This window comes from Lynx rufus, unplaced genomic scaffold (genome assembly GCF_022079265.1).
Source record: "Lynx rufus isolate CCGP_SWC_20201006 ecotype Redwood Valley unplaced genomic scaffold, mLynRuf1.p SCAF_4, whole genome shotgun sequence".
NCBI classification, from domain to species: domain Eukaryota; kingdom Metazoa; phylum Chordata; class Mammalia; order Carnivora; family Felidae; genus Lynx; species Lynx rufus.
Genome location: NW_025814856.1, coordinates 163,256,316 through 163,282,948, shown reverse-complemented (window position 1 = coordinate 163,282,948; position 26,633 = coordinate 163,256,316). Strand labels below are relative to the sequence as shown.

The 26,633-nt window shown below is 45.3% G+C and overlaps 2 protein-coding genes across 7 annotated transcripts; one reads left to right on the top strand and one right to left on the bottom strand.

Moving 5' to 3' along the window:
- Positions 1–323: 323 nt before the first annotated feature.
- Positions 324–17,543, bottom strand: LOC124525079 (GTPase IMAP family member 7-like). 3 transcript variants are annotated; one of them, XM_047097540.1, is made up of 2 exons: positions 17,466–17,543; positions 324–1,766 (listed from the first exon to the last, which is right to left on the bottom strand). In XM_047097540.1, exon 2 carries the CDS (start codon positions 1,747–1,749, stop codon positions 871–873), a length of 879 nt encoding a protein of 292 aa, XP_046953496.1. In that variant the 5' UTR covers positions 1,750–1,766; positions 17,466–17,543; the 3' UTR covers positions 324–870. The 3 variants fall into 3 exon arrangements, with proteins under 3 accessions (XP_046953496.1, XP_046953495.1, XP_046953497.1); XM_047097539.1 differs by lacking the exon at positions 17,466–17,543 and adding an exon at positions 7,491–7,595; XM_047097541.1 differs by lacking the exon at positions 17,466–17,543 and adding an exon at positions 7,440–7,461.
- Positions 17,544–20,720: 3,177 nt separating this feature from the next.
- LOC124525077 (GTPase IMAP family member 1-like) lies at positions 20,721–26,026 on the top strand. 4 transcript variants are annotated; one of them, XM_047097535.1, is made up of 4 exons: positions 20,721–20,810; positions 20,993–21,041; positions 23,632–23,680; positions 24,922–26,026. In XM_047097535.1, the coding sequence occupies exons 2-4, from the start codon at positions 21,039–21,041 to the stop codon at positions 25,788–25,790; spliced, it is 921 nt and encodes a 306-aa protein (XP_046953491.1). In that variant the 5' UTR covers positions 20,721–20,810; positions 20,993–21,038; the 3' UTR covers positions 25,791–26,026. The 4 variants fall into 4 exon arrangements, with proteins under 4 accessions (XP_046953491.1, XP_046953493.1, XP_046953492.1 ...); XM_047097537.1 differs by lacking the exon at positions 20,993–21,041; XM_047097536.1 differs by lacking the exons at positions 20,721–20,810; positions 20,993–21,041 and adding an exon at positions 21,049–21,236.
- The last annotated feature ends 607 nt before the right edge of the window (positions 26,027–26,633 follow it).

The following is a 26,633-nucleotide window of genomic DNA, read 5'->3' as shown; positions in this document are numbered from 1 at the left end:
AATAAGAGAATCCTGTGACTTTCAGATCTTCATGAACCACAGAACAATCAATCTTTCCAGAGAAACCCGATACCTCCCTAAAAAGTACTTGTGACCATGCAGAGCAATGACACATGTGACCAATGGTTCAGACACTTAACATGTGCAGGATTTCTGATTTGAATTTTCCTGACTCTTTGAACTCTATATGCCATTTCCTGATTATGCCAACTTTGTGTGAAGAGACACAGGTGGGAAGGAGAGGCGGTGGGGACTGAGAGCTGGGAAGAGGCTTCATTCTGGTTAGTTCTCACTGCATAACAAACCATTCTGAAGCTCAGTGGTTAAAAACAAAAACCATCATTTATTTGTTCTCATAAAGCTGCAATATGGGCAGCACTCAGTGGGAATGGATCATCTTTGCTTTCTGCAACTTCGCCTGAGATGGCGGGGCAGACGGAGGGCCCGCTTCTGTGTTGCCTCATTTGCATGGCGGGCAAGTTGGTGTGAGTCACGAATGAAAGGTGAGCTGGGAAGTGGGCCAGTGACTTCAAGCCCTCTGGAAGGGGGCCTCTCAAGAGGCAGCCTGGGCTTTCTCACAACATGACAGTCAAGTTCCAAGGGCAAGAATCCCAACAGGGCAAGGAAGCATTGCTCACATGTAACCTTAGAGTCACAAGGTGTTGCTTCAATCATCTGCTATTAATGAACCACTCCCAGATCCGCCCAGTTCCAAGGTAGAGGACACAGGCCCCGCAACTCAGTGACAGGAGTAACAGGGTCAGGTTATAGGAAGAATAAGTAGAAGCTACTCTCACAGCTATCTATGGAAACTACAATCTACCACTATGGCAAATCATCATAAATTCAGAAGAAAAAACGAAATGGTCTTTACAACCAAAACATCTGCCATATTTTTGAAAGCAAGTTCATAATCCCACTGGAACCATCTCTAAATAATCCCTTCTCAGCTTCTTCCCTGATATTTTTTATTTGTTCAGCATACTTCATCTTTAGCAATTTTATTTTTTCCTCCCGTTCTTCCTGTGATTTATGAGCATATTCCTTTTCTACTAGTTTAATTTCATTATTTAATTGATCGGTATAGATCTTCTTCAGGTCTTCTTCCCGTTGCTTCAGCCTCTTCTCTGTGTCCTCATAAATGGCATCGGTAAAGTAAGCCCCTCCGTTGCTCCGCACCATCTCCTCTATCAGCTCCACCAGCTCCTGCACCTGAGCTTCCTTCTCCGCCCCTGAGGCTCTGTTGTTGAAGGCACAGTAGCGGTTCCCACACTCGCTGATGATGTTTCTTAGCTTCACATCTGCATCTGCCAAGAAGTCACTCAGGCTCTTCTCCTCCAAGTGATCTTTGTAAGTGAACAACACGATCATGTGCTTCAAGGCTGGCTTCCCAAAGACAGTCTTGATCAATGCCACGGTCTTCTGCTCTTCCTCCGTGTAGCGGCCAACCTGGAGGACCAAGATGATGGCGTGGGGCCCAGGACAGGAGTAGAGGACACACTGGCTGAATTCCCCGCGTGTGGTATACAGGGTCTCCTTGTTGTCAAAGAGCCCTGGGGTGTCAACAACAACAAGTTTCCTCCCCTTCCATTCCTTGGATGCTTTTTGACACCTGGAGAAGACAGCATGGGGAGCAACTCTAGAGTCAAAGACTCTACTCCCCAGGATGGTGTTGGCCGTTGCGCTCTTCCCACTTCCAGTTTTCCCCACCAGAATAATCCTCAGAGTGTTGTCCTGAGGGTCCGCCATGTCACTACCAGGAGTCTCTGTGGTGTAAAGGAAAGGAAGGAGAAGAAAAAGAGTCAAAGAAGGTAAGTGGAAAGCATCACCTCGCTCTTATGACCTATGTGTTCCTCTCTGAAATCCTGCAGTAGTCTACTATCCATGTAGGTCTCATAAAGACAGAAAGATGAGACAATTCAATCACCATGGGAAAACAACAAAGTAGTTAAAGAGTTTCCCTACAAAAGAGTATCAGGTCCAGATGGTTTCATGGGGATCTCACTTAATCTTTCTTAAACTATTCCTGATTACTTAAAACAGAAGGAAACCTTTCCAATTCTTTCTATGACACAAGTGTGATATTGATCCCAAAGGTTAACAAAGATTTCACCAATAAATAAAGCTAAAGACATGTCTCATTTGCGAATACTAATACAAAAATCCCAAATAAATTGTCAGACACTAAAAAGTAATACTCCACAATAAAATGTGATTTATTTCAGAAATAGTAGGGTGGTTCAATATGAGAAAATGGATTGTAACAACACATCCTCGTTAGTAGATTTAAGAAGAAAAACACCTTCATACAGAACAGACATTTCCCCAAATTCAACACTGTTTTAATAGATACTTCTTTAACGTGTTTATATAGAAATATAAATTTTAAAAAATGTGTCTCCATTTTTTTCTCTGCAGCTAAAATAGTTGACTATTAAATTCACTTGGATGAATGAAGAAAGAAAATTAGCCTGTAGAGTCAACAAGGAGAAGAACGATGAGGGAGGACCAGCTGTACCAGATAGTAAAATATTTTAGCCCCTATAATTAAGGCAGTATGAAGTGTGTGTGAACAGAGACAAATGGAAAACAAAAACAGACAATTCAGAAATAGACCAAATTGGTCGACTATATTCATGAGTATCCAGTTCAATTGTATCGTGTTACATTTATCGTCCATAAGGCAGGATCTCACAGCAATGGGGAGAAAGATGGACTAATAACCAGCATTGGGATAACTACAAAACCACACAGAAAAAGACAAAACTGCACCCACGTCTTCATGCCATTCACATGCTAAATACGTTAGAAATATAACACTAAAAATCAATCCACATAAATACTAGAAGAAACTCAGACAAATCCTTTGTAACCTAGGGGCGGGGCAACTCTTTCTAAGATTTGAAAGATTGTAAGGAAAAGGATTCATACATCTGACTACATAAAGACCTAAAAGACAATGGGAGACAACGAACATCACAGAAAATTAAAATACGAATGTCAGCCTATATCAAAGAGGGTTAATTCTCCTCTTATACAAAGAATACCTAAAAGCAGAGAGACAAATATCCAAAAGCTCGACGGAAAATGGAGCAAGACATATGAATAAACAGTTCAAAGAAAAAAAAGAAATGTCAATGCTCCTCAACTATGTAAAAATATATGAACACTCAAAGTAGAGAAATATAAACCCAACGTAGGAAAAGAAAAAAACCAAATATAACAAATTAAAATTACACTGAGATACTATTTCTCCACTTACAGATTTGGCAAAAGTGCAAAAATTTGCTGCTATAATCAGTCGGTAAAGGTTTAGAGGAACCAGGTTCTCTTCTCCGTGGCTAATAAGAATAGAAAAACAGTCTAAAACCTACAGAGGAGAAATTAGCAATATCATACAAATTAGATATACATTTATTCTGGATTGTGAGTCCCAATTTTAGGATTTATGCCTGTAGTGGTCAAGGGCAGGTCACCCCTAAACGTGCAACTTTGACATACTGACTATTTCATATAAAAGTAACTTAAGATACAGCCTGTGTGGGAAGATTACTAAGACCCTCTTCTGTCCCCCTGCACGCAGGAAACAAATCTCCCATGTAAAAGGTGCCCTTCCTGTCCCAGGAGGTAAAGAGACACTCTCATGACCAGGGATAGGAGATTTAGAGCCAAGAAAAGTATATAAACAGCCCACTACTTTCTACTAATTTACTACCCCAGCCCAAAGTCTCTTTAGAATTCCTCCCTAACAGATGCTCCCAAAGTTAACTCTTCCTTGTCTTGTCAATCCCTCACAAATCCATTGTCTCTTTGCCTAAAAAGTATAAAAACTGCCTGCCTTGGTCATCTCTCTTGGTCTTAGTTTCATTACGGAGCATCTGTGCACAGTGCTTTTTTTTCTCTTGTTAATCTGCCTCAAGTGAATGTAATTCTTAGTGCAGCTGGAAGACCTTGAAGGGTAGAGGAAGAAGTTCCCCTTCCTTTTATCCCAGAGCTACACTAACAAAACACAGGAAAAGATTAGGCATATGTTTATTCACTGCATCACTATTTGTAATAATTAAAGACCAAAAACCTACCAAATGCCCACTAGTAGGGGTCTGATTGAATAAACCAAGGTACATACACACAGCGATGTACTATCCAACTGTAGAAAGGAATAAGAAATACCTCTCTATGCTGGGATGGTGAGATCTCCAGGATATTTCATTAAGAAAAAAAAAAGCAAAGTGAAGAAAATAATATTTACTTTACTGTCATTTCTCTAATGAGGAGGAACATGAACTGTAGGTACAAAATACAACATATGTTTCATGCACATGAAAAAGCAATGGCAGATCATCTGAACCGTCACCAAAGAAGTTACTGACAGAGGGATGGGAGGAATATGGTGGGGGACAGGGTAGAAGCTGGAAACTACTTTGAATATACTTAGATTTCATAGATTTGTCTTGAAAGCATGTATTTCCGTCTTATAGAGAGTTCGAATCACAGCTCTTTTCCTTTATGAAAGACCTACATGTGTACCTGCTGTTGCTGGCTGAAATACATTCAAAGAGGATTTTTCATTTGTACAAAAAAAAAAAGCTGAACACGAATACAGCGTTCCACATTTGTTTCACAGCCAGTTGAGCTAATGGAGAGGCCGAGTGGGCCATTGTCCACACCAGCTGCCAATCACCTTCCCCGGGAACCTCACACAGGGGTTCACCATCCAGCCACCAGAGCTGTGAGCCAGATGAGCATGTGGGCTTTCTCTCAATTGAATTTGTGCATCTGTTAACAAGTTGTGTCTAAAAGTATCAGAAACACATAAGGGAGGTTATTTGGGGGAGATCTGGGAATGCGCACCCTTTTTCCATGTACATTCATGGTAATTGCTTCTCTCCTTTATCTCATTTTGTTTCATAAATGATTTCATAGGAACGTTCTGCTTGCAGATAGTGAGGAACATCTGGAAATAGCTTACATAATTATAAACAAAAACTATATTTTAAGATAACTGGTAAAAATCAAAAGCAAATGCAATACATAGTATTTGGTGTAATAGACAAACCACACAAAGAATTGGTCCAAGAAACTTGAAAATGCAGTTGCTTCATTGGCTATTGTCCTAATGGGATAGAGTGTAAGGCCAAATAGGGGGAAAAAACGTCAAGAAAATCTTAAATTGCTTTCGGGAATCCTGTCCTATTCTTAGCTTTTGTGCACATGTGTAGTTTTGAAGCCCAAGGGCAAGCCCAGTGGCAATGAACACCCTTAGCGCCCATACTGTGCCCTTCAAATGCCATTTCCCACCAAAAACATTAGGACTCTTAGGAGAAGGTACCGATTCCATTTCTGGGCCAAGAAATGTGCAAGTGGATCCTAGAATATCTAGTCATACTAGAAAGCGAGGATGCTATCAAAAACTACTCAGACCGTGAGACGCCTGGCTAGCTCTGTGAATACAGCATGCATCTCTTGATCCCACGTTCATGAGTTCTAGCCCCACATTGGGTGCAGAGATTACTTTCAAAAAAAAAGTTTGGATGTTACCGAAAGGACTACAGAGCCAACTTGAAGAGGCTGACTGGACAGAGAATGGGTAATTTGAGTATCAATGAGAATAATAATTTCAATGGATTAAAATTCATCAAATATGTTGAAGTTCATGAATTCGTAACAATACCATCATCGCGAAAGAAGTGAAGTGTTCTCTTTGGGGTATGCTAGGAAATGATGTCATCAGTCTGAACATGAACAAAAAGGAATCAAGCATTCCTTTGTCTTATTAACTACACCTTATGGAATGAAAGTATGATTCAGAGGAACTTTCTTTTTAAAGGATTATGCCATCTAATAAATGAAGAAAGAATGATAGAATTATAATATTATAATTTGCGACCGTTAATGAAACAAAGTTACTCTAGGCTATCATTACTGTCTGCTACATTCTAGAAAGAGACAGAAGAATATATAAGGTGCCTTCTGATGGACGTTTACAACTGCACCTATGAAATATTGCCACCCAAATAACCAGGCAAGCCTTAATCTGATCAAGCCTCTCCTTAAATTTAAATTTATACAAAACACAGAAACTAGAAGAACATGTCATATGACGTCTTGAGGATTTAATGAGCAAAATGTACACTGTCCAATTCTCTTGGAAAAATGACCAACCATTTCTTAACCAAACACATTTTACAAAAAGAAACAGGAAGGTGAAAACTTATTTATCAAATTAAATTTAAGAGATATGAAAGAATCGAAATTTATGAACCTTATTTGGAGCTGATTTCAATTTTAAATTCTAGGAGATGATCTGGGAATTGGAATACACCTGGTAATTTTTTAAAAATTCTAATTGCTTTTTGAACTCTGATTATGGTATATTTTAATGACCTTTATCTTCCAGACATACATATGTAAGTAATTACTGATGAAGTGATAAAATTTTTAGTATTCTAGTAATTTAATACTTCTTAGTATTCTAATGTTTAAATTGTATGTATGTATGTATGTATGTATGTATTTAATCTCTACACCCAGCATGAGGCTCAAACTCACAACCCTGAGATCAAGAGTCCCATGCTTCCCACTGAGCCACATAGGTGCCCCCACTTTGATTTTTGAAATGAGGAGATTGATGTGGCTCAGAAATGCTGAGAAAGTTGCCCAAGGTCACTGCGCTAATGGGCTTTGGGCAGAGAAGGGATCCAATGCAAAGTATGTCTGACCCTACACTCATGCATAACCCTTGCACGCTCTGGTCTCTTCTTGGTTCCTTCTCAGGTCCTTGATTCTACATTTCTGTTTACATTGGATCAGAAATAGATCATGGGAGGCCAGGGGAGGTACTTCACTCTCTGTCCAGAAACATGAACTGGTAGCAACCCTGGAAATAGGGAAGGCAACCAAAGGGCTTCACACACATTTGTTTTCTATAGAATAGCTCATTCTCTCCCCCATGGCACCTCTTCTTTACCTCCTCTGTTACACTGTCGATCACACCATTTCTCTCTTACATGTTGGAAAGGACAGAGCCAGCTGAATTCTAGGTTTCCTGTGCCATTTGTGACCTGGGTATCCTGGGGAATTTAATAAAACCACACGCACACCATCTGGGATTCAGATTTTCTTTCAGGAAAAAAGAGGGATTGGGACAGACTGCTTTCTAAATTGCCTTCCAGGTCTAAAGACCTGCCTTGAGGACACTAGTTTCCCACTAAGAGAAATGGATGGGGTGTCAGGCAGCACTCACTCTGTCATGACAACTGATGGAAGATATGCTGTTCAGCAAGTTTGTCCTGCTAAATAGGAGATGTGTGGACATGGGGCAATCAATCTCCTTACTCCCACTCTTCCTCCCCCGGGAGTCCCGTGGCAGCATCCTGTTTGCTGGGCGGCTGGCACGGTACTTGGTCCCCTCTCAGACCAGAACACACACCCATGCACACCTCTATGTCCAGCTGCGCCTCACGGCTCAATTGCTCTGAGGCTAGGCTCACCTTCTTTTGAAGGAGCTGAGTTCCCCATTGTTCTCCAAAGAATCTGTTTGAGCTGCTGCTTTTGCTTTCACTGTGAGGAAAATGTGTTTGCACCCTTCAAACCTCTGAGGCAGGAAGCTCAGATTGGGTGGAGCTAGTGAAGGAACTATTTGGCTTTAAAGAGACAGAAATATTGTCCTATCATTGGAGGAGTGCTTTAGTTTTACCAAGGTGTAAGCTTTTTCTCCATGTGCCTGCTCTCACACCAAATTTTCCAAACCTATATTTGTTGTTTGGGGTTATACTGGTGGATCCCAAAGGCCCTTATTACATGACACAAATCATGCACACAGAGCCAGGTGTGGTGTTGGATCATCTTCCCTGCATGGCGTGGGAGACTCTGGGGTGATTCTAGGAAGAAGAAACTCAAATACGTGGTTAGATGTGTCCAAATTTAGAGCCTGGGATACTTCCCAGTGATTGTATCATATGGGTTTTCATGATAGTCTTTCATGAAGGTCTCAAGTTACTCATTAAAAATTTACCAGCCTTCAGGTACAAAGCCAAGACTCTAAACCATTGGGAGCCAAGAGAAAAAAAGGAAAATGTGGCCTGGAAAAAGTCTTCCAATGACCATACACCTTCTCTAGGTTTCTTCATATGGTTCTTTCAAGCCCCAAAATATGCATGACCTGACCACAAAAGATGCACCCAGGGAGGAGATCAAACTTTCCCCTACAACCTTCCTACTTTCCTCTACCCCAGACCCAGGCACAGGTAGATTTTCCCAGATTTAGCCAGTGCATCCATTCCAACCTACTCTGGAAACTTTGAGATGATAGGCAGATGGTCAAACCTCTCATGGTTGACCAGCTGTTCCAATTGTCTCTTGCATCATCATAAAATTATAAGGTTTTTGATTATATATTTTTGTTCACTACATTGAGACATGGGATTAGTTGATGCTCACACTTGAAGGTGGGTACTAAGAGAACTAAATGTGGCAGGAAGTAGTGGACAATGGGGTGGCAACCCATGCAGGGAAGCAGCTAGATTTAGAAATTATTGTATTCACACTATATTATTGGTCCATATCGTTAGACCAGTTATTGGTGCTAATGACTTGGAGGGCCCCAGGTAACTGTTTTCCAACTTGCAATAAAGACACAGACCAGGACCAGCTATGTAATTTGCAAAGTCTGGCACAAAAGGAATATGCCAGGCCCTTTGTCAGAAACAAAAAAAAATTAGAATTTCAAGATGACATCAATAGAAGAGTAAACCCTTCTAAATACAGGGCCCTTTGCAATGGCACAGGTCACATACCCATGAACTTGGTCTTGATGAGGCTGCATACATAAAAGTCTAGAGGAGAGCTAGAATCATATTTCCTGCTCAAAATATCTCTACCATTTCCTAGTTTCATTTCAAGCTACATATTCCTTGAGTGAAACTTGTCCTTGGATGTTGTCATGGTCAGCTAATTGCTTCTCCAGGCATTATGCTCAGGTACACTGTTAAGTTCCCTAGAAGGAACAGGAGACTAGTTGACACAGAATCCATGGATGCCACAAGAAATCAGATGCGGGTCTCAAATGGTAACAGCCTTGTGATCATTGGTCAAAAAGGAGCATGTGGCCCCCATCAGTCCCATCCTGAGCCCTAAGTTAGGAGTGATCTCCTTCTACAAGATTCTGGATAGAAGCAGTGTAGCCCCATATCTGAATTGTTCACTTAGCCACGCTCCTGATCATTGAGGGCTTCCTTCCACTTGCACCTATGCTGTGAGCCACAGGCCTCTCCACCGCTTGTCTCCTCCTGCAACCCTGGAAACACAACTTTCCACCCAGGGTCTTGCTCCTTCCACATAGTCAGAAGCAGAGAGATAAATGTGGACATAGCCACAGCTTCCTTTTTTGTTTTCCTTTGATTCTTTCCATTTCACACACACACAGAAATGTGGATATAATGAATTTTCAAAAGGTGTGGGGTCATTAAGAGACATTTTTTTAATTGTATAGGAGTCTTCTTGTGGGGCTCAGAGTGTTTTCTGCTGCTCAGATCTAGATAATCTCAAAGCTCAACTTATTAAAATAGTGCAGAAATAATAACAGTAGTTTAAAAGAATTGTTCCCCCATTGTCCTGTTTCTTCTACATATCATCTTTGGAAACTTGGTGGATCCGTTTCCTATTGCCTCCATAACAAATTCCCAAAACATTAGTAGCTTAAAACAATATAAACTTCATCTTCTGCAGTTATGGAGGACAAGAGCATGGAATTAGTCTTATGGAGATAAAATCAAGGTCCTGCAGAGCTGGTTCTTTCTGGAGGCTCCAGGAGAGAATCCATCCCTTGCCTCTTACATCTTCTAGAAGCTGCCAGCTGTCCTGGGCTTGTGACCACATCACACCAATCTCTGCTGCCTTCATCACATTGCCTTCTTGCCTCTCCTTAGAAGGACCTTTCTGATAACATCTGGGGCCCACCCAGATAATCTAGAATAATCTCCCCATCTCAAAGTCATTAACTTAATCACACCTGCAAAGATGCTTATGGAATAAGGTAACATTCACAGGCTCTGGGGATTAGAGTGTGGCCATCTTTCAGGGGCCACCATTCAGCTTGCCACATTTGGGTGAGTTAATCTCTCTGCAACTCACTCCCCTAATCTTCAAAATGGAATACTTTCTTCAGACGGTCATTGTGAAACCAGATAATTTTGTAGACATGAAGTGGTAGTCAAACCATAGTGATCAATAGGTATTAGTTAGAAGTAGTAATAGAACCCTCTATGCTAGTCTCATAGATTACCCTTCTAAGGCTCACCTACACATCAGAGATGCTGTCTTAATCAGCTTGCATAACCATAATACCACAGCCTGGGAGCAGGAACTACAGGAATTCATTTCTCACAGTTCTGGAGACTGGGCAGCCCAAGTCCAATGTGCCAGCCAACTTGTTTCCCTGGGGAAGGCTCACTTCCTGATTTGCAGATGGCGCCATCTCACCGTGTCCATACATGATGGAGCAGGGAAGCAACTCTCTGCTATCTCTTCTTACAAGGGCACAAATCCTGTCAAGAGGACCCCAGATTCATGAACTCATGGAAACCCACTTACCTTATCACCAAATACCATCATGTTGGGGGTTAGGGATTCTGGAGCCTTCTTTCTTGGTGCCAAATAAATCTAGTCACTTCTACTTTGTAACAATCTCTTTTAAGTGGATATCACTCAAGGTTTCCTGGTTTCTCCCCACTCACACCACCCCCAAAGGGCACTGCATGAAAAGGAAGACTCAGCACCTCCACAGCCTGTCTACCAGGATAAGGGATCTGGATTATCTATACCCCTGCACTCACATGGCTTTAATGAAATTGTCTTCTGACTCCACGGATGTGCAAGAAGAGCTGCCTCTTGCAGGCTAATGGCAGCCGTGTCACAAAAGAGATATAGGTGTTAGGTGTGACAGTGCACTTGGGGCTGAATCCCTCAAAGGAAACATTGACCAAACCCTCATGAAATAAGGACCATGCCCCAAAAAAAGAGACTTTTACTGTCTTCCACGATGTTATATTCGGTTATGAACCACAACCATTCAGTGCTGTTCTCAAACAGGTCTCTGCTTCCTCCTAAGGCTTCTCCGAAGATCTGCCAAAAGTGACCACTCAGAATTTGTGTCTTCACCAGAGGGTCGCAGTCTTGGAGCTTCAGGGAAAAACTGTAGGACGTGCTCTGAACTACTGTTGCCTCAAAGAGACTCTTCAGAGCAGGTTTCCAAAATGGAAGCACTGACTCAATGCTCAGACTCTACCAGTGAGCAAAGCCAGGACTACTGGGACTCTCAGTCTGGAAGCATATGTACCTCATGAAATCAGACGACTGACTCAAGATCCAGCAGAGTGAGAAGTAATGACATAGGACTGAGTGAACGGATTCAAGATGTGCCATTGAGGTTATTTGTTTGGAATATTGATGGCATTCTGTTTGATGTTCTACTTGTACGGCTTTGTGGAAACCTTATTTCTTTCTCCTTAAACGAATTAGTAGACTGTGTATTTGTAAACCCACAACAACCATCTTTAAATATTACCTCATCTTCACCTACCCTCAAAATTCAGAAACAAATGCTTCTACTAAGTTTCATTCACTTTCATGATGATAGAACCATTTGCATAGGTTTAATAAAATTCTGTCCTCTTGTTTACAAAGATACCATTGGAAAAATCGATTCTGCAGAAAGGCCATATGTACAGGGTGATATCTGAGAGTGATTGTTGTTTAATCAAACACCATCAGACCACTGCTAAGGAGAAATTGTTGGTGTTACATGCGGAGTTAATGTCTCCAAAACCTTCATAAGAAAATTAATATGATTTCTGGCTTCCAGGATCCCAATCTCTGGTAGTAAGGAAGTCCACTCCCAGGTAGTCCAAAAACCCAGGCAAATTTTGGAGACCTCAGGAAGAGGGAAATTCACTGAGATTTATGGGTACAGCATGCACAGTTTACTGGAGAAAGTGTTTGGGCCTTGGTTTCCTACTCGTAGGACAGAAGAATGGCAGGGGCTTTGAAAAGTCTGATTCAAAACTCATTTTGAAAATTTCCAAAAGAAGTTTATCCTTTGGAATTGATAGTTGCTTAATATGATGAAGCTCTAGATTTCCCGAGCAAACTCAAGGAGGCTTTTCCGGTTAATTAAGATTCTTGCTGCATCTGTATAAATAATCAGGCCATGCGTAATAAAAACAATCTTCTAGGATCAACAATACTTGTTGGAGACTGTTTATGATCACAAAGTAGAGAACGCTATGAAAATGATCCAAAATTTAATGAGCACTGTGTGTTGTATGGAAACCAATTTGACAATAAACTTCATATATTGAAAAAATAAATAAATAATAAATAAATACAAAAAAAAACAAAAAAATTTAGAAATAGGCAAGAGAGATTACTGGAGTGTTCTATTGTTCTGTGAGGTGCTCTGCTTGATGATCCGCTGTGATATTTTACAACACTTTAAGGACAGAGAGGATTTTTGCACATCTCTGCCTTGGAGACACTCAGCGAATTTTCTGTCTGGTGGAATTAGAACTCAAAAATCACATTTTACTACTCTCTTGAACACATCAACCCTTGATTTCAAATGAATTTTGTGTTTTTATTTGTGTTTTTGTTTTATTCTTTGCTTATTTGTTTGTTTTTAACTAGGTTTCACACCCAGCATGGAGCCCAAACTTAAGACCCTAAGGTCAAGACCTGAGCTGAGATCAAGAGTCAGACGCTTAACTGATTGAGCCACCCAAAGGAACTTTGATCCATTATACTATCATACTGGTTCTCTAGTCACGCCATGAGTTGAGCAAAATCTTTGATGTGTTTATACTTGCCCAAGAGGCATGATTTTGCTTTTTTTCAAAACTGCACTGAGATAAGTAAGAGAGGGAGAAATAGCATGATCCAAGCCTTGGAGGTGGAAATAACACTGGACACAGACAGAGAACAGCTAACAATTTGGAGTGCTGGAATCATTACCAGCCTTTACTGAGGGCCTACTGTGTCCCAGGCACTGACCTCCGTATCATTATCACCTCCATTCCTTACAAAAGTATAAAATGGATATTAATGGGAACAATGATATCTAGAAAAATCTCATTCTTGGAAGAGAAGTTGAGACTGATTATAATGACTGTTGAATACCAGGCCAAGGAATGTGGATTCTAAGCCCTAGGCAGTAGAAGATTTCCAAGAAGCAGAGACCTAAGAAAACTATCCCAATGGGTTAACCTGGTAACTGCAACTAGGACTGGAGAGGAAGAGATCAGGGGTACTGTACCCTCAACTGCATACACTGTCCCTCTCTTACCATATCGTAGGTTGAATTGTGTCCCTCTAAAGAAGTCCTAACTCCTGGTACCTGAGAATGTGACCTATTATGGAGCACGGTCTCTGTGATGTCATGTCATGAAGTTAAGGTTGAGCCCTACTCCAATGCCTGGAATCGTTTCATTCACAGTGAGGGAAGTTTACACACAGATACACACAGAGAACACCATGTGACAAAAGAGGCAGAGATTGGAGTGAAGCACCTAGAAGGCAAAGAACAAAGCATGACAGCCAGCACCAGAAGCTAGGAAGCAGCAAAGAAGGATCCTTCCCCAGAGACTTCATGGAGAGTATGGCCCTGGGAACGTCTCGGTTTGGCACTTGTAGCCTGTGCCAGAGAGACAGTAGCCATAACAATGAGACAGTAAGTTTCTGCTCTTTAAGCAACAGTTTGTGGTCATTTGTTACAGCAGCTCCTGGGGGAACTAATATAGATTTTAAGGCCAAGAAGTAGGGTCCTGCTCTGGTAATTACCAGTCGTTTTGAAATTGAGTAATGCATGGAGGCTCCAAGAATTCTGAGGTACGTGATAAAAAAAAAGGCCTAAGAGGATGTCGGTGGTATGATGAACATCAAGGTCACTTTCTGGTGAGGTCCCTGAGAGAGGTGGGGACCACGCTGCTGGACATTGGAGGGACGATGGCACTTGCTATAAAATGGCAGAGTGCAGGGAGGCGGGCTAACAGAGGTGGGCTGCTGGGTGGAGAGTAGACCATGTAAGTGATGAACTTGAATATTTAGCTGAGGAGAATTCCGAGAACAGTGTGGAAGGTGCGGCCTGGTTTCTCCTTGCTGCTTCTAAAGTAATGCGTGAGGAAAGAGAGTGGTGGCCTATCTCCAGCCAAGGAGCACCAAGATGGCCAGCTGCCAGCAGAGCCCAGGAAGAAGCAAGCAAGGTCCTCCCCTCAAGGCTTCAGAGAGCGCACGCCTCTGCTGGCATCTTGACTTTGGACTCCAGGAGCTACCACACAATCCATGGCTCAGCTGTTTCAACTGCAGTTTGGATGACCTGTCGTGCAGTGCTAGCCATCCAGTATGTCCCCTCCACCTTGCCCCTGCCTGTGTTCTTGTCCCATCCTCTGAGAAACCCAAAGGTCTCCCCTTCTGTGGCACAGTGTGAGCGGGCAAATCTTCTAGACTACGTTCTTCCTCATTCCCACCACATTTCTGGTCCAGATGGACCCCAGGTCTCCCTGATGAGAGAGAGCTTGGGGCTTTCTCAGAATTTACATTTCAGGCCTCTAAAGAATTCTCTTTTAGGAAACAATTATACAACACCAAAACAAAAACTAACAATTGTTTCTTTTAAAGAGACACACAGGAATTTAAGGCCTGGGAGTGCAGTTAAGGCCTCCTGAACTCTGAAGGCAAACAGGCAGACTGTCAGGGCACCATGAGCTGGGAGGTCAGAGCTAAAAGCAGGCCCCAGTCCCAGCAGCAACAATCAATCCCTCACTCTTACAGAATACCAACACCGCACAAAAGGACTATTTTCTCTTAATCAGCAAAAATGTCTCCTTAATATATGAAAATCACTCAGAGGAAAAGTGTGTGGGCCTGATTCTGCCACGATCAAGATCTATGGCTTGGAGAAAACCCAAACACAAACAGACCCCAAAAAACCACAATCCCCATGTGCCCCAGTATCTTTATGGATAAGAAGTCCTAGATTGTCTCAGTACAATGCCTCCTACAGAATAGCACCATGCGAGACTATCGGGGCCTCTCCCAATGAGGAGGAATCCCAAGACTCTCCCCCACCCCGGCATGATTCACGAGCCTGGGCCCACATACCCACACAACTTCTCAGGTGTTGGTTGGCTGTAGGTATAAATCTCCAGGTGGAACAGGGGCCTGTGGCCCCCAAAGGGAGACCCTGAGGAGGGCCCAGTCCCAAGACTCCTGGCTGGAGGACCCAGGTGTGAATACGAGTATGGGCCTTCTTTCCCCAGGGCTTTAGCGTCCCTGGGCCATCAGAGTAATGGACACTTACAGATGGTTATGGACATCACCTTTATTTACCAGCCAGCACCGACAGCCATGAACACAAGAAGCAAAGGCACAGGCATGTTTCACCCCGAGTTCTCTGCTACTCTCCACACATACAGCATCCTTCCTCACTCATCTGCCTAGACTTTCCAGACCCAACTTCCAAACCCCACAGCCTTTGCTTGGATGGCCCCTGGATTCTTAGCCATTCCTCAGTACCAATGGTGGAAGAGTCGGTTCAGGAGAATGGGGGTCAGGGAAAGAACTCACAGGCTGCCAGGACCAGCCGACAGCCTTCAGTGATCTGCCCTCTCTGGGATTTACAACAAAGTTGGCACAGTTTCTGCTGTTACCTTCGTTTCTTTCTTTTGGTTTCAACTTGACATCTTTTATTGCTTCACTCTCATCTTTGTGGAGTGTCTCGAGTGCTTTATTACAAATGGAAAACACGGTAAGTTAATCTTTAACGAGGGATAAAGGAAAGACTGTTATATTTATGGCACCATATCACAGCACAGTTTTTTCTGTTATTGTTTCCCACAGTCCCTTGCATTTTCAAGAAACGGGCAACAGGGTGATTTCTCGTAAATTCACTCATGCACAGAAAAACATACATCTTACTTCAGCCCCAGCAATTTCCTGCCTCAAATCTCCCAAGTCTGTCTTCCTCATCAGGCCACAAAGGCAAGGTCACAGGTTCATGTCTTCTCATTTGTGGCTGCTCTTGTGCTCAAAAGGGACTGGGGCAGGAAGGCGGGGCCAAGGAGGAACCCCACCATGGAGATCTCACTGGCCTCTGCACAGGATACTTTTTCCATCTCTCCCCAGGCTGGTGCTGGCCTGAGGATGAGGTGGACGTCTTCCTGGGAATCTCCAACCAGGGCCCGTTCAAAGCAAGCACAGCAGCTAGATCTTTTGACCCTGACGTGGGCTGAACAAGTCAGTTCTGCTCTTTATTAGAACAGGTGCACACGGATGCTGCTATCTTCCAAAATTTTGACCAATTTTTCTACTGGTTGTTTGTTCACTGAATGAATGATTGATTGATTGATTGATTAAAGTTTATTTATTAATTTTGAGAGAGAGCGAGTGAGTGAGGAGGGGAGGGACAGATAAAGAGGGAGAGAGAGGATCCCAAGCACACTCCTTGCCAGCACAGAGCCTGACACAGGGCTTGAATTCGCAAACAGTGAGATCATGACCTGAACTGAAACCAGGAGTCAGATGCTCAAGCAAATAGCCCCTCACGTCCCCCCAAGTTTTAAAAATTTTTCACTCAAAACATAAATAGCTAACAAACAGCCAAGCAGCTTTATTATTTTTCACTATTACTTATTTCTCCGGAAGAAATAGAACTTGAAAGTTGCACTGAAATGACTCATGTCCAAGCTGTGAAAGAATATAAACCACTCTTTGGAAATACAGGGAGAGGCCAGCATCTCTCTCACCCTCTGCAAGTTCACCATATCTGCAGTTAGTAGGACAGCGGGACTCGGGATAAAGACGGCTGTCGGTAAGACGGTGGTAACTGCTGCCTGGCTCCCTTTTGACTCTGTTTCGTTTAACTATAATAAGACACCACAAGGGGAAGACAAAACGAGGCAAACTCCAGGCAGCCAGCAGGAAGGAAGAAGGGGAGGGTGGCAATGTGGCCAGAGTTTGACCCAAAACTAGGACAGGCTTCCATATGTCCTGGAGGAACCCTACAGACCTAGTACTGGTGGGACAGCCATAAGTGGTGCAACGTATATATTTTTAAAAATATATTAAAGTCTTGGGGCGCCTGGGTGGCGCAGTCGGTTAAGCGTCCGACTTCAGCCAGGTCACGATCTCGCGGTCTGTGAGTTCGAGCCCCGGGTCGGGCTCTGGGCTGATGGCTCAGAGCCTGGAGCCTGTTTCCGATTCTGTGTCTCCTTCTCTCTCTGCCCCTCCCCCGTTCATGCTCTGTCTCTCTCTGTCCCAAAAATAAATAAACGTTGAAAAAAAAAAAATTAAAAAAAAAAAATATATTAAAGTCTCTTAAAGTGGTTCCAAGATCATTCAGCAAACGAAGAAGACTATTTCAAAAAAACAAAAAGTCTACTAAATGGTAGTAAGAACAGTGAGTCTGTGACACTTACCATAAGCTGCTTCTTCCCTTCCAACTCACACTCAGCTCCTCTGGAAGGAAGCTGCATTCTGGGAGCTGTGGCCAAGAAGCTGGGGCTCCCTGTCCCCTCAGCCTTCCAGCAAGAGCACAGTATCTTGAGAGGAATCAGCTGGACGTCAGTAGGTTTAACCGCCGGGTGTAGTATGGACAGACAGAGTGGTTAGGGAAACACGCACAGAGTGAGGCTAAGACAACTGTCACCTCCCGGGACTGTGCAGGCCCAGGTTGCACCCTCTGAGGAGAGACACCAGAGGTTTCACCCTGCAGGGGAAGCAGACTTCACCAGGAGAGTCCAGCCAAACATGCAAACCCCCTGCACAAAGTTGCAGTGAAGCGACCAGAGCAGATATCCTTGTCTTATCTCTGATCACAGGGGCCAAGCTCTCAGCCTTTCATCAAGTATGGTACCAGTGGGGGGAGTTTTCATACTGATTTCCTTCAGTTCTTCCAACATGCTTAGAACTGCTCTTTGGAAGCCCTGTCTCTGAATCCAACATCCAGGGCCTCTGCCAGGCAATTCCTGTGGCCTCAGTTTTTCCAGTATATGGGTTACACCTTCCTGTTTCGTTGTACATCTTACAGCTGTTGTTAAAAACTGGGTATTTTAGGGAACATGGTGTAGTGGCTCTGGGTACTGTTTCCCTTTCTGCCTTTCTAGGCCTTGATTTGCTGCTGTCTGTGTGTCCATAAGAATACAGAAATTGCTTTTTTAAACAACAAAATAGAAATTCTGCAGCGGAAATGTATGACTGAAATGAAAATTTTACTAGTGGAGCTCAACGATATATTTGAATGGCTAGAACAAAGATTCAGTAAATTTGAAGATGTAAAAATTATAAAAACACATGTACTTCACAATTGAGCCCCAAAACACAGGAAGCAAAAAATAACAGACGTCAAGGAGAAATAGACAATTCAACAACAAGCTGTAGACTTCAATGTCCACATTGACCAATGCGTACTACAGCTAATCAGAAGGTCAAAACAGAAACAGAAGATGTGACCCACAGATAAACCAACTAGACCTAACATTACAGCACTTTACCCAACGAAGTAGATTATGCATTCTGTTCAGGTACACAGAGAACGTTCTCCTAAATATGACCAATAGGCCATAAAATGAGCCTCAATAAATCTAAGAGACTTGAAATCCTAGAGTATAACAGGGGGGAAGCTCCTTTACATCAGTCTTGACAATAATTTTTGGATTTGACCACAAAAGCAAAGGCAGCGACAGATAAAATGAACAAGTGAGATTACATCCAACTAATAAGCTTCTGCCTGGCAAAGGAAACCATCAACAATACAAAAAGGCAGCTCACTGAATGGGAGAAAGTATTTGCAAATTATATATTTGGTAAAGGGTTAATACCCAAAATACATAAAAAACTCATATAATTAATACCAAAACCCGAGCAATTTATTTAAAAAGGACAGAGGAACTAAACAGGCATTTTCCCAAAGAGGACATACAGGTGGCACATAGGTGCATGAAAATATGCTCAGTATCACCATCATCAGGGGAAACGCAAATCAAAACCACAATGAGGTATCCCCTCACACCTGTTAGAATGGCTATCATCAAGAAGACAAGAGGTAACAAGTGTTAGGGAAGATGTGGAGAAAAGGGAAGCCTTGTGCACTGTGCACGGGACGCAAATTGGTGCAACCACTGTGGAAAACAGTATGGACGGTCCTCCAAAAATTATAGGTAGCATTACATTTGATCCGGCAATCCCACTTCTGGGTATTTATCCAAAAGAAATGCAAGCAAGATCTCAAAGAAAAATCTGCACTCACAAGCTCCAAGCAGCATTGCTCACAATACCCAAGATGTGGAAGCAACCTAAGGGTCCAACTATGGGTATATATATTGTTCTGTGAAAAGAAAGAGGAACATCTTGTCATTTGCAACAACAGGGTCGAACTTGAGGGCATTATCATAAGCGAAACAGGTCGAACAGAGAAAAACAAATACTGTATGATATCACTTTTATGTGGAATTTTAAAAAGCCAAACTGATAGAAATGGAGAGTAGAACGGTGGTGACAAGGGGCTGGGGGCTGGGGGGATGGGGAGACATTGGTCAAAGAGTACAAAGTTCCAGTTATAAGATGAATACGTTCTGGGGATCTAATGTGCAGCCCAGTGATTATGGCTCATACCACTGTATCATACCTTAATAGTTACAAGAGAGTAGATGATCTTAAATGTTCTCACTCAGAAAGAGTAATGGTAAATATGTGATGTGATGCAGGTGTTAGCTAATAATACTGTGGTGGCAATTATTTTGCAATATGGAGTGTATCAAATCAACACATTGCACCCTTTAAAATTACAGTGTTACATTTCAATTATATCTCAATAAAGCTGGATAGCATGTGGGGGTGGGGGGATAAGGTGGAGGGCCATGGGTGAGGTATCTTCACTAGAGAGAATGAACTGGCAAGACTGGCTAAAAATCAGGCCCCAGAGCATTAGCTTCAGGTTAACTGAAAGCCCTCACTACACACGGGGAGAGTTGACTCCAGAAACCGTAAGTGAGTTAGGCAAGCTCGCAGAGATGATTCCAGAACAAACCAGGTCCAGGGCACATAGCACCATTCGCTGTTGTAGCCTTCTCTCCACAATTGTCTGGCTATTTTACTCACGGTATTTTCCTCTCTCATGACCTCCTGAGAGGAGAAACAGACACTTGGGTCGGAGATACCAACTTGAGGCTAAACTAAGTCTCCTATGAAAATTCCATCCTCTTCCTGCTGTCTGATCTTTAATAGCTGAAAAGACCTCTTTTTCTTTAGGAATGAGGAGATGGCACAGAGGACCACATTGGTGGCCCTGTCCGCGCTGATGTCCAGTCAAGGATTCCTCCTTGATTCCTGGGGAAGGAGATTCTCAAGAGGCCATTTTCTAGGAAAACACCCAAAAAGCAAAAGGCAACTGGAGATAAGAGTAGTGGGCAGAGGCCAAAACTGAGAACAGGCCTCAGAAGTCTAAACTGCCCTTCACTGAGGTTACAGCCCCTCCCGGGAACAAGATGTGGTGCCACAACGACCTTCGGAAAGGATCAGCACAGTCCCAGCAGCACAGGTGGGTTGTGCAGTGGAAACAACACAAAGGCACCACTTGCTGGCCCACCTGGCCCATGTCCTGTCCCTTTAAATCGGCACCACTGGGCCCTCCCTCCCTGGGCTCTGAGACTTCCTCCCTGTGCTGTGCTGGCAGGAACAGCCTCTGTACTCACAACCCAAGGCACAGCACCAGGTCGCGGGTTTCTGCAGCCAACAGCAGAGCCTGTCACCACTTCTGCTGGAAGGTGAGCACACACGGGGAGGAAGGGAGCCACCTGGGACAGAGGGGAGTGGAGGAAGTGGGGCGGGGGGTAGGAGGGCTGTAAGGAATTCAGGGCCTGGTTGCAGCTCACTGAGTGGGCACCTGCATTCTACTACCTCCCAGGAAGGGGAGCGGGATCTAGAAAGAATAACTTCACCCTTGCAGGCTTTTCAGGGAGCTCTGAGTTTCAGAACAAGCAAGGGAAGAAGAAATGGTAAGCATCTTCTCCAGCCGTGGAGTGCGCACACTTTTACTTGGGACTACATACTTCGTCCTGCCCTGCTCCTCGCCTGGTCAGAAAGGTGTTTGCTAGAAGCACTGTCAGGGCTGAGCACGCTGGAGAAGTCTGCAGACACTCCCTCTGAGGGCATGTGCAGCCAAGGAGAGAGACATTTCTGAGGACAAACAAGTGAGTCTAACCTCAGAACACATCGCAGAGTGGAAATCGTGTCTGTGAGCCGAACCCCACTCACACCCTCCACCTCCTCAGCCCTGTGCACCCCCAGGGACTTGCAGGAGCCAGCAACAGTTATGAACATGGTCTTCAGACCTCTGCAGTACACGTGCTTGTGTGTCCTTGCACATCCCTTCCCCCGCCCAAGCTGCCCAGGGCTCTGTGGGCTGGAGCCCTCTTCATCCCCACACACTGGCTATAAATGAAGGACTTGGACAGGATGAATGGCTCACAAACTCACAGCAGGGACCCAATGCATTAGAATCACTCAGGGGGTTGGGGTGGGTACCTCGGTGGCTTGGTCCATTAAGCTTTGAGCCCTGGGATGGATTCTGTGCTGTCAGTTCAATGCCTGGAGCCTGCTTTGGATTCTTCGTCTCCCTCTCTCCTTCTGACCCTCCCCTGCTTGAGCTCTGTCTCACCGTCTCTCAGAAAAATAAGTAAACAGTAAAATAAAATTTTTTAACAAAAAAAATCCCTCAGGAGGAGGGGTGAGAGATACCGTTTTTTAACGTTTATTTATTATTTATTTGTTTGTTTGTTTGTTTGTTTGTTTTTTAGACAGACATATGAGCAGGGAGGCACACATGAAGAAGAAGGAGAGAGAATCCGAAGCAGGCTCTGTGCTATTAGCACAGAGCCTGATGTGGGGCTCAAACCCACAAACCATAAGATCATGAGCTGAACCAAAATTAAGAGTCAAACACTTAACAGACTGAGCCACAAAGGCACCCCCTTTTTTCTTATTAAACTACACATCTATGAAACAAAATGTCAAATATATATTTTAAAGACTCCCATAAATACTTCCAAAAGACAACAGGTTCAGGAAGCAGGGGACTATATAATATCCAATCGCATTTAAGACGCTAGGAGTCTCCATGTTCTACATCAGTCAGTGACTCCAAGCCTCTAAACCCCAGATGTCAGCTCTCAGAAACTCTGGAAGAATTTTTCAAATCCCATCCCAAACCATCGCAAACCTTTGGGAAGTCCCATAGGGGCCAGGAGTCCAGTGGATTTCCTAGAGCACACTTGGTCAGTTCCGTCATCGATAAGGACTTCTTGCTTTAGCTAAATTCTTGTTCTTTGCACTGAATCTTCCGGCTGTTTCTTCAGTTCTGCTGTGCAGTCAGTTATGGGAGTTTGCTAATTTTTACACACAAGATCACTACTCACCTGAGGCCTGTGGGATCAACTTTACCAAGGGCTTTGGGGAGCCAAAAGGGGGGCTACGCAGAAGACAAACCTGTCATCTAACAGGTCAGAGACAAGTTATCAATCAACCCTTCCCTTTGCTTGTCCTTGTGTGCTGCCCATGGGACACAGCAAGGTCACTTGCAGTAGCCAGGTGTTGCCATGAAGAGGTAGCATTTGAAATGGATGGCGAAGCACAGACAGGACTCAGACAGAAACGTGGGAGAGAAGGAGTGGTCATGGGGGTGAGCGCACAGGTGGGCTGGAAAGGCCCTGAAACCTGTCCTCTGCGGAGCAGCTGACCCAGAAGGGGAGTGAGTGGGACACAGGGCTGGCGAAGCAGACAGAGCAGAGCTGCGCCCTTGTGACCAGGTCCTCGTGAGATCAAGCAGACTCCATCACTGAGTGGCTAGCTGTAGTAAATCCTGCCGGACTTGGGGTCATCGCTTAGTTTGAGAGGCCTCAGATTCGGGGCAGGAACACCAGGAGCCGGAAGGGAGTGTCCCATCTCTCCAGCACACAGGTCATATTTACACAAATGACACAAGCCAAATTCTTTGGTCTTCGGAGAGTAGATCACAGGTTCCTCACATCAGCATGGGAGATAGGTATCGTTTCCAATTTTCAAAAGCAAACTGCAAACTCTCTTCTTGTCCTCCGCCCCCCCCACACCCCCCCTCAGCCCATCCCCGGCCAACCGCCCTAAGGTGGTTCCTATGTCACTGAGCAGAATTTCTGATTCTCACGGTTTTCCAAAGTCTCCCCTGGCTGTGGAATCTTCTGGGAAAACTTTGTGCCTACAGTTAATGCCACTGACATAAATTACCTGGGAAATTCTCAGCTAAGGCTCACTCACTGACACAGAGGACGGGTTATCACCACCACTCTGTCATTTGCATTCAGGGTCCCTGAAAGGACCAACGAGGCTCACCAAAGGATCGCACGGTTTGGTTCCAATACCAACCAGGTCCTTCCAGGGTTCTTCCCCAAATTCTGATGTTCAGAGGAGGGCAGGAAGCATGACCTTTCATTGGGATGTCACCAGCTCTTTGGACCTTGCCTGAGCCACCTTAGGTAGTTATACCTATTCGATAAATGAATGAATGATTGAAGGAATGAAGGAACTAACAGGTTGTGTTTGGAACTCTTTCAGGTGGGCATGGGAGGACGCAAGATGGCCAGGGATGAAGAAAATGCCTATGGTAAGAACTGATCTCAGTGTGTACTTGCCCCTAGGCGTCAGCTCTGGGTCCCAAGGCCATGGGCTAACTCAAGACTGAACAGAGACATTGGGGCACCTGGGTGGCTCAGTCGGTTGAGCGTCTGACTTCAGCTCAGGTCATGATCTCGCAGCTCGTGAGTTCGAGCCCCACGTTGGGCTCTGTGCTGACAGTTCAGAGCCTAGAGCCTGTTTCAGATTCGTCTCCCTCTCTCTCTGTCCCAACCCACTCGCATTCTCTGTCTCTTTCAAAAATAAATAAACATTAAAAAAAAAAAAAAAAAGACTGAACAGAGACAAATCCCAGACATGTCCCCATGCTGGGGTGAAACAGCTAGAGCCCCAGCTTTGCATTTTTGCTGGACCTCTGCCCCTGCCCTACTGTAGGATATTAAGTGCCTTGACCAGACTGTGCCTTGGGTCCCAAAGGGTACAATGAGGATAATATATCTACTCCGATCCCCACAGAAGATGTGGAGGGTTGAGATCATGGACTAGAGGGAACACGGTTTACCAGGTAGACTGTATACGTGAACAAGGATGGAGGGTTAACTGTGTCTTACTGGAAGCAGGTTTCCTAGAGAGAAGAGGGAGGAGGAGGGGAAGTGGAGGAAGGGAAGAAGCAAAGAGATCCTGTCACCGAATACTCTGAGCAACCCTGGGAGACACAACTGTCTGTCACCCCTCCCATTATGCAGAAGACGTTGAACGCTTAGACTAAACTTGCCCAGGGTTCCACAGCTGGCACATGCGGGGCTGTGATTCCAACCCGGGGTGTCTGGGACTCCAGACAGCCCTTCACTCCCAGGCCTTCTGTGCCCTCCCGCATCTCCTCGCTGGGATGGCCCTGGGAGAAGCCTGGCAGAGGCCTGGGAAGTCGTCCAGCACGGAGCAGCTCTGCACGGTGCGGACGACCAGAGGCAATGTCAGCTGAAGTCATGGCCTGCGACCGTCGAGGGGGACCCTCCAGAGCAGTGTGCACCCGGTGCAGGAGCATGGACTGGGGGGCAGGTGCACGCACTGGAGCCAAAGATGGAAGAGAGGTGGCTACAGATGCCCCCGGAGTCGCACAAGCTCTAACCAGAGCGCCTGGGAAAGGCCCGGTTGGACAAGGGGAAGCGGGAGGCCTCGGTGCCCTCCTCCGTTCAGGAGGCAGCCCGGAGCCCCGGCGGAGCGGGACGCGCGCTCTCAGGCCGGCGGCCCACGCCTACTCTGTCCTCACAGGTTCCCAGGACCCGGACGACCAGCAGCCGCAGGCGCAGGAGCGCAGGCTCAGGCTCATCCTGGCCGGCAGGACCGGAGTGGGCAAGAGCGCCACGGGCAACAGCATCCTGGGCCACAGGCTCTTCCCGTCCAGGCTCGCGGCCACCCCGGTGACCAGAAGCTGCGCCCTGGGGAGCCGCAGCTGGGCCGGGTGGCGCGTGGAGGTCACCGACACCCCCGACCTCTTCACCGCCCAAGGCCGGCACGCGGACCCGGACTGCACCGAGCGGGCCAGCTGCTACCTGCTCTCGGCGCCCGGGCCGCACGCGCTGCTGCTGGTCACGCAGCTGGGCCGCTTCACCGCCCAGGACGAGGAGGCGGCGCGCGGCGTCCGCGAGCTGTTCGGGGCCGGCGTCCTGGCGCGCGCCGTGCTCGTCTTCACGCGCCGGGAGGACCTGGAGGGGGGCTCGCTGCACGACTACGTGCGCGCCACCGACAACCGCGCGCTGCGGGCCCTGGTGGCCGAGTGCGGCGGCCGCGTGTGCGCCCTGGACAACCGGGCGGCGGGCGCCGAGCGCGATGCGCAGGTGGGCGAGCTGCTGGCGCTGGTGGAGCGGCTGGCGCTGGAGCACGACGGCGCGCCCTTCACCGACGACGTGTACGGCCTGGCGTGGGCCGGGCGCCACGCGCGTCCCGAGGACACGCTCCGCCTGGTGGCCGCGCGGCTGGCGGCCCGCGGTCTGGGGAGGGGGTGGGGTCGGCAGTGGGGGCGGGGGCGGCGCTGGCTGGAGGCCGCGAGGCGGAGGTGGCCGCTGGCGCTCCTGCTACTGGGGGGCGCACTGTTATTTGTCCTGCTGCTTCTCCAGCGGAGGGCTCCAGGCCCAGATTGAAGGCGCTGCCCTTCCAAACGCGGGGAGCCTGGCGGGTAAAGGGGCTGGATCAAGGCGCTGAGGGGAACTTAAACCCAATTTCAAAGGAAACGTGGAGTTTCAGACTGCGAGTCTTAATGACTCAGGACGCCTTGGACACTGTATCGACTTTGCAAAGGCTCAAGTTCACTTTTAGAGTTTAGATGTCACTTTTGACTATGTGTACACTATTCAAATAAATGTGGTTAACTTTCAAATGTCCTTAATTCATTTTAGTAGTTTGGATGTATTTTTCCTTCTTGAAAAAATAGTGCATTGACTGGTAGTGTTTTGTAGAAAGTGGATTCATGGCAAAGGGAAACAAACATTTTTGTGTGTGTGTGAGCATTTATCAAAACGTAAACACTGTCTTAGTCCGCTTGAGTTGCTATTAAAAAAAAAAAAAAACGGGAAAGCTCTCAGTTTTTCCCCATTGAGGATGATATTAGCTGTGGGCTTTTCATAAATGGCCTTTATGGTGTTTAAGTATGTTCCTTCTATCCCAACTTTCTCCAGGGTTTTTTTTAAGAAAGGATGCTGAATTTTGTCAAATGGTTATTCTGCATTGATTGACAGGATCACATGGTTCTTTTCTTTTCTTTTATTCATGTGATGTAGCACACTGATTGATTTGCATATGTTGCACCAGCCCTGCAGCCCAGGAATGAATCCCACTTGATCATGGTGAATAATTCTTTTTATATGCTGTTGATTTTGATTTGCTAGTATCTTACTGAGAATTTTTGCATCCATATTCATCAGGGATATTGGCCTGTAGTTCTCTTTTTTTAGCTGGGTATCTGTCTGGTTTAGGAATCAAAGTAA

Excerpts from the sequence above, each read along its gene's own strand:
- LOC124525079 (XM_047097539.1), bottom strand. The coding sequence starts at position 7,518 with ATGGGGAACTCAGCTCCTTCAAAAGAAG. Across the intron at positions 1,767-7,490 it reads CTCAGCTCCTTCAAAAGAAG|AGACTCCTGGTAGTGACATG; the intron begins GTGAGCCTAGCC and ends TTTACACCACAG.
- LOC124525077 (XM_047097533.1), top strand. The coding sequence starts at position 21,851 with ATGAGCAGGGAGGCACACATGAAGAAGAAGGAGAGAGAATCCGAAGCA. Across the intron at positions 21,950-23,631 it reads GGGGCTCAAACCCACAAACC|GTGGGCATGGGAGGACGCAA; the intron begins ATAAGATCATGA and ends GAACTCTTTCAG. Across the intron at positions 23,681-24,921 it reads GGATGAAGAAAATGCCTATG|GTTCCCAGGACCCGGACGAC; the intron begins GTAAGAACTGAT and ends CTGTCCTCACAG.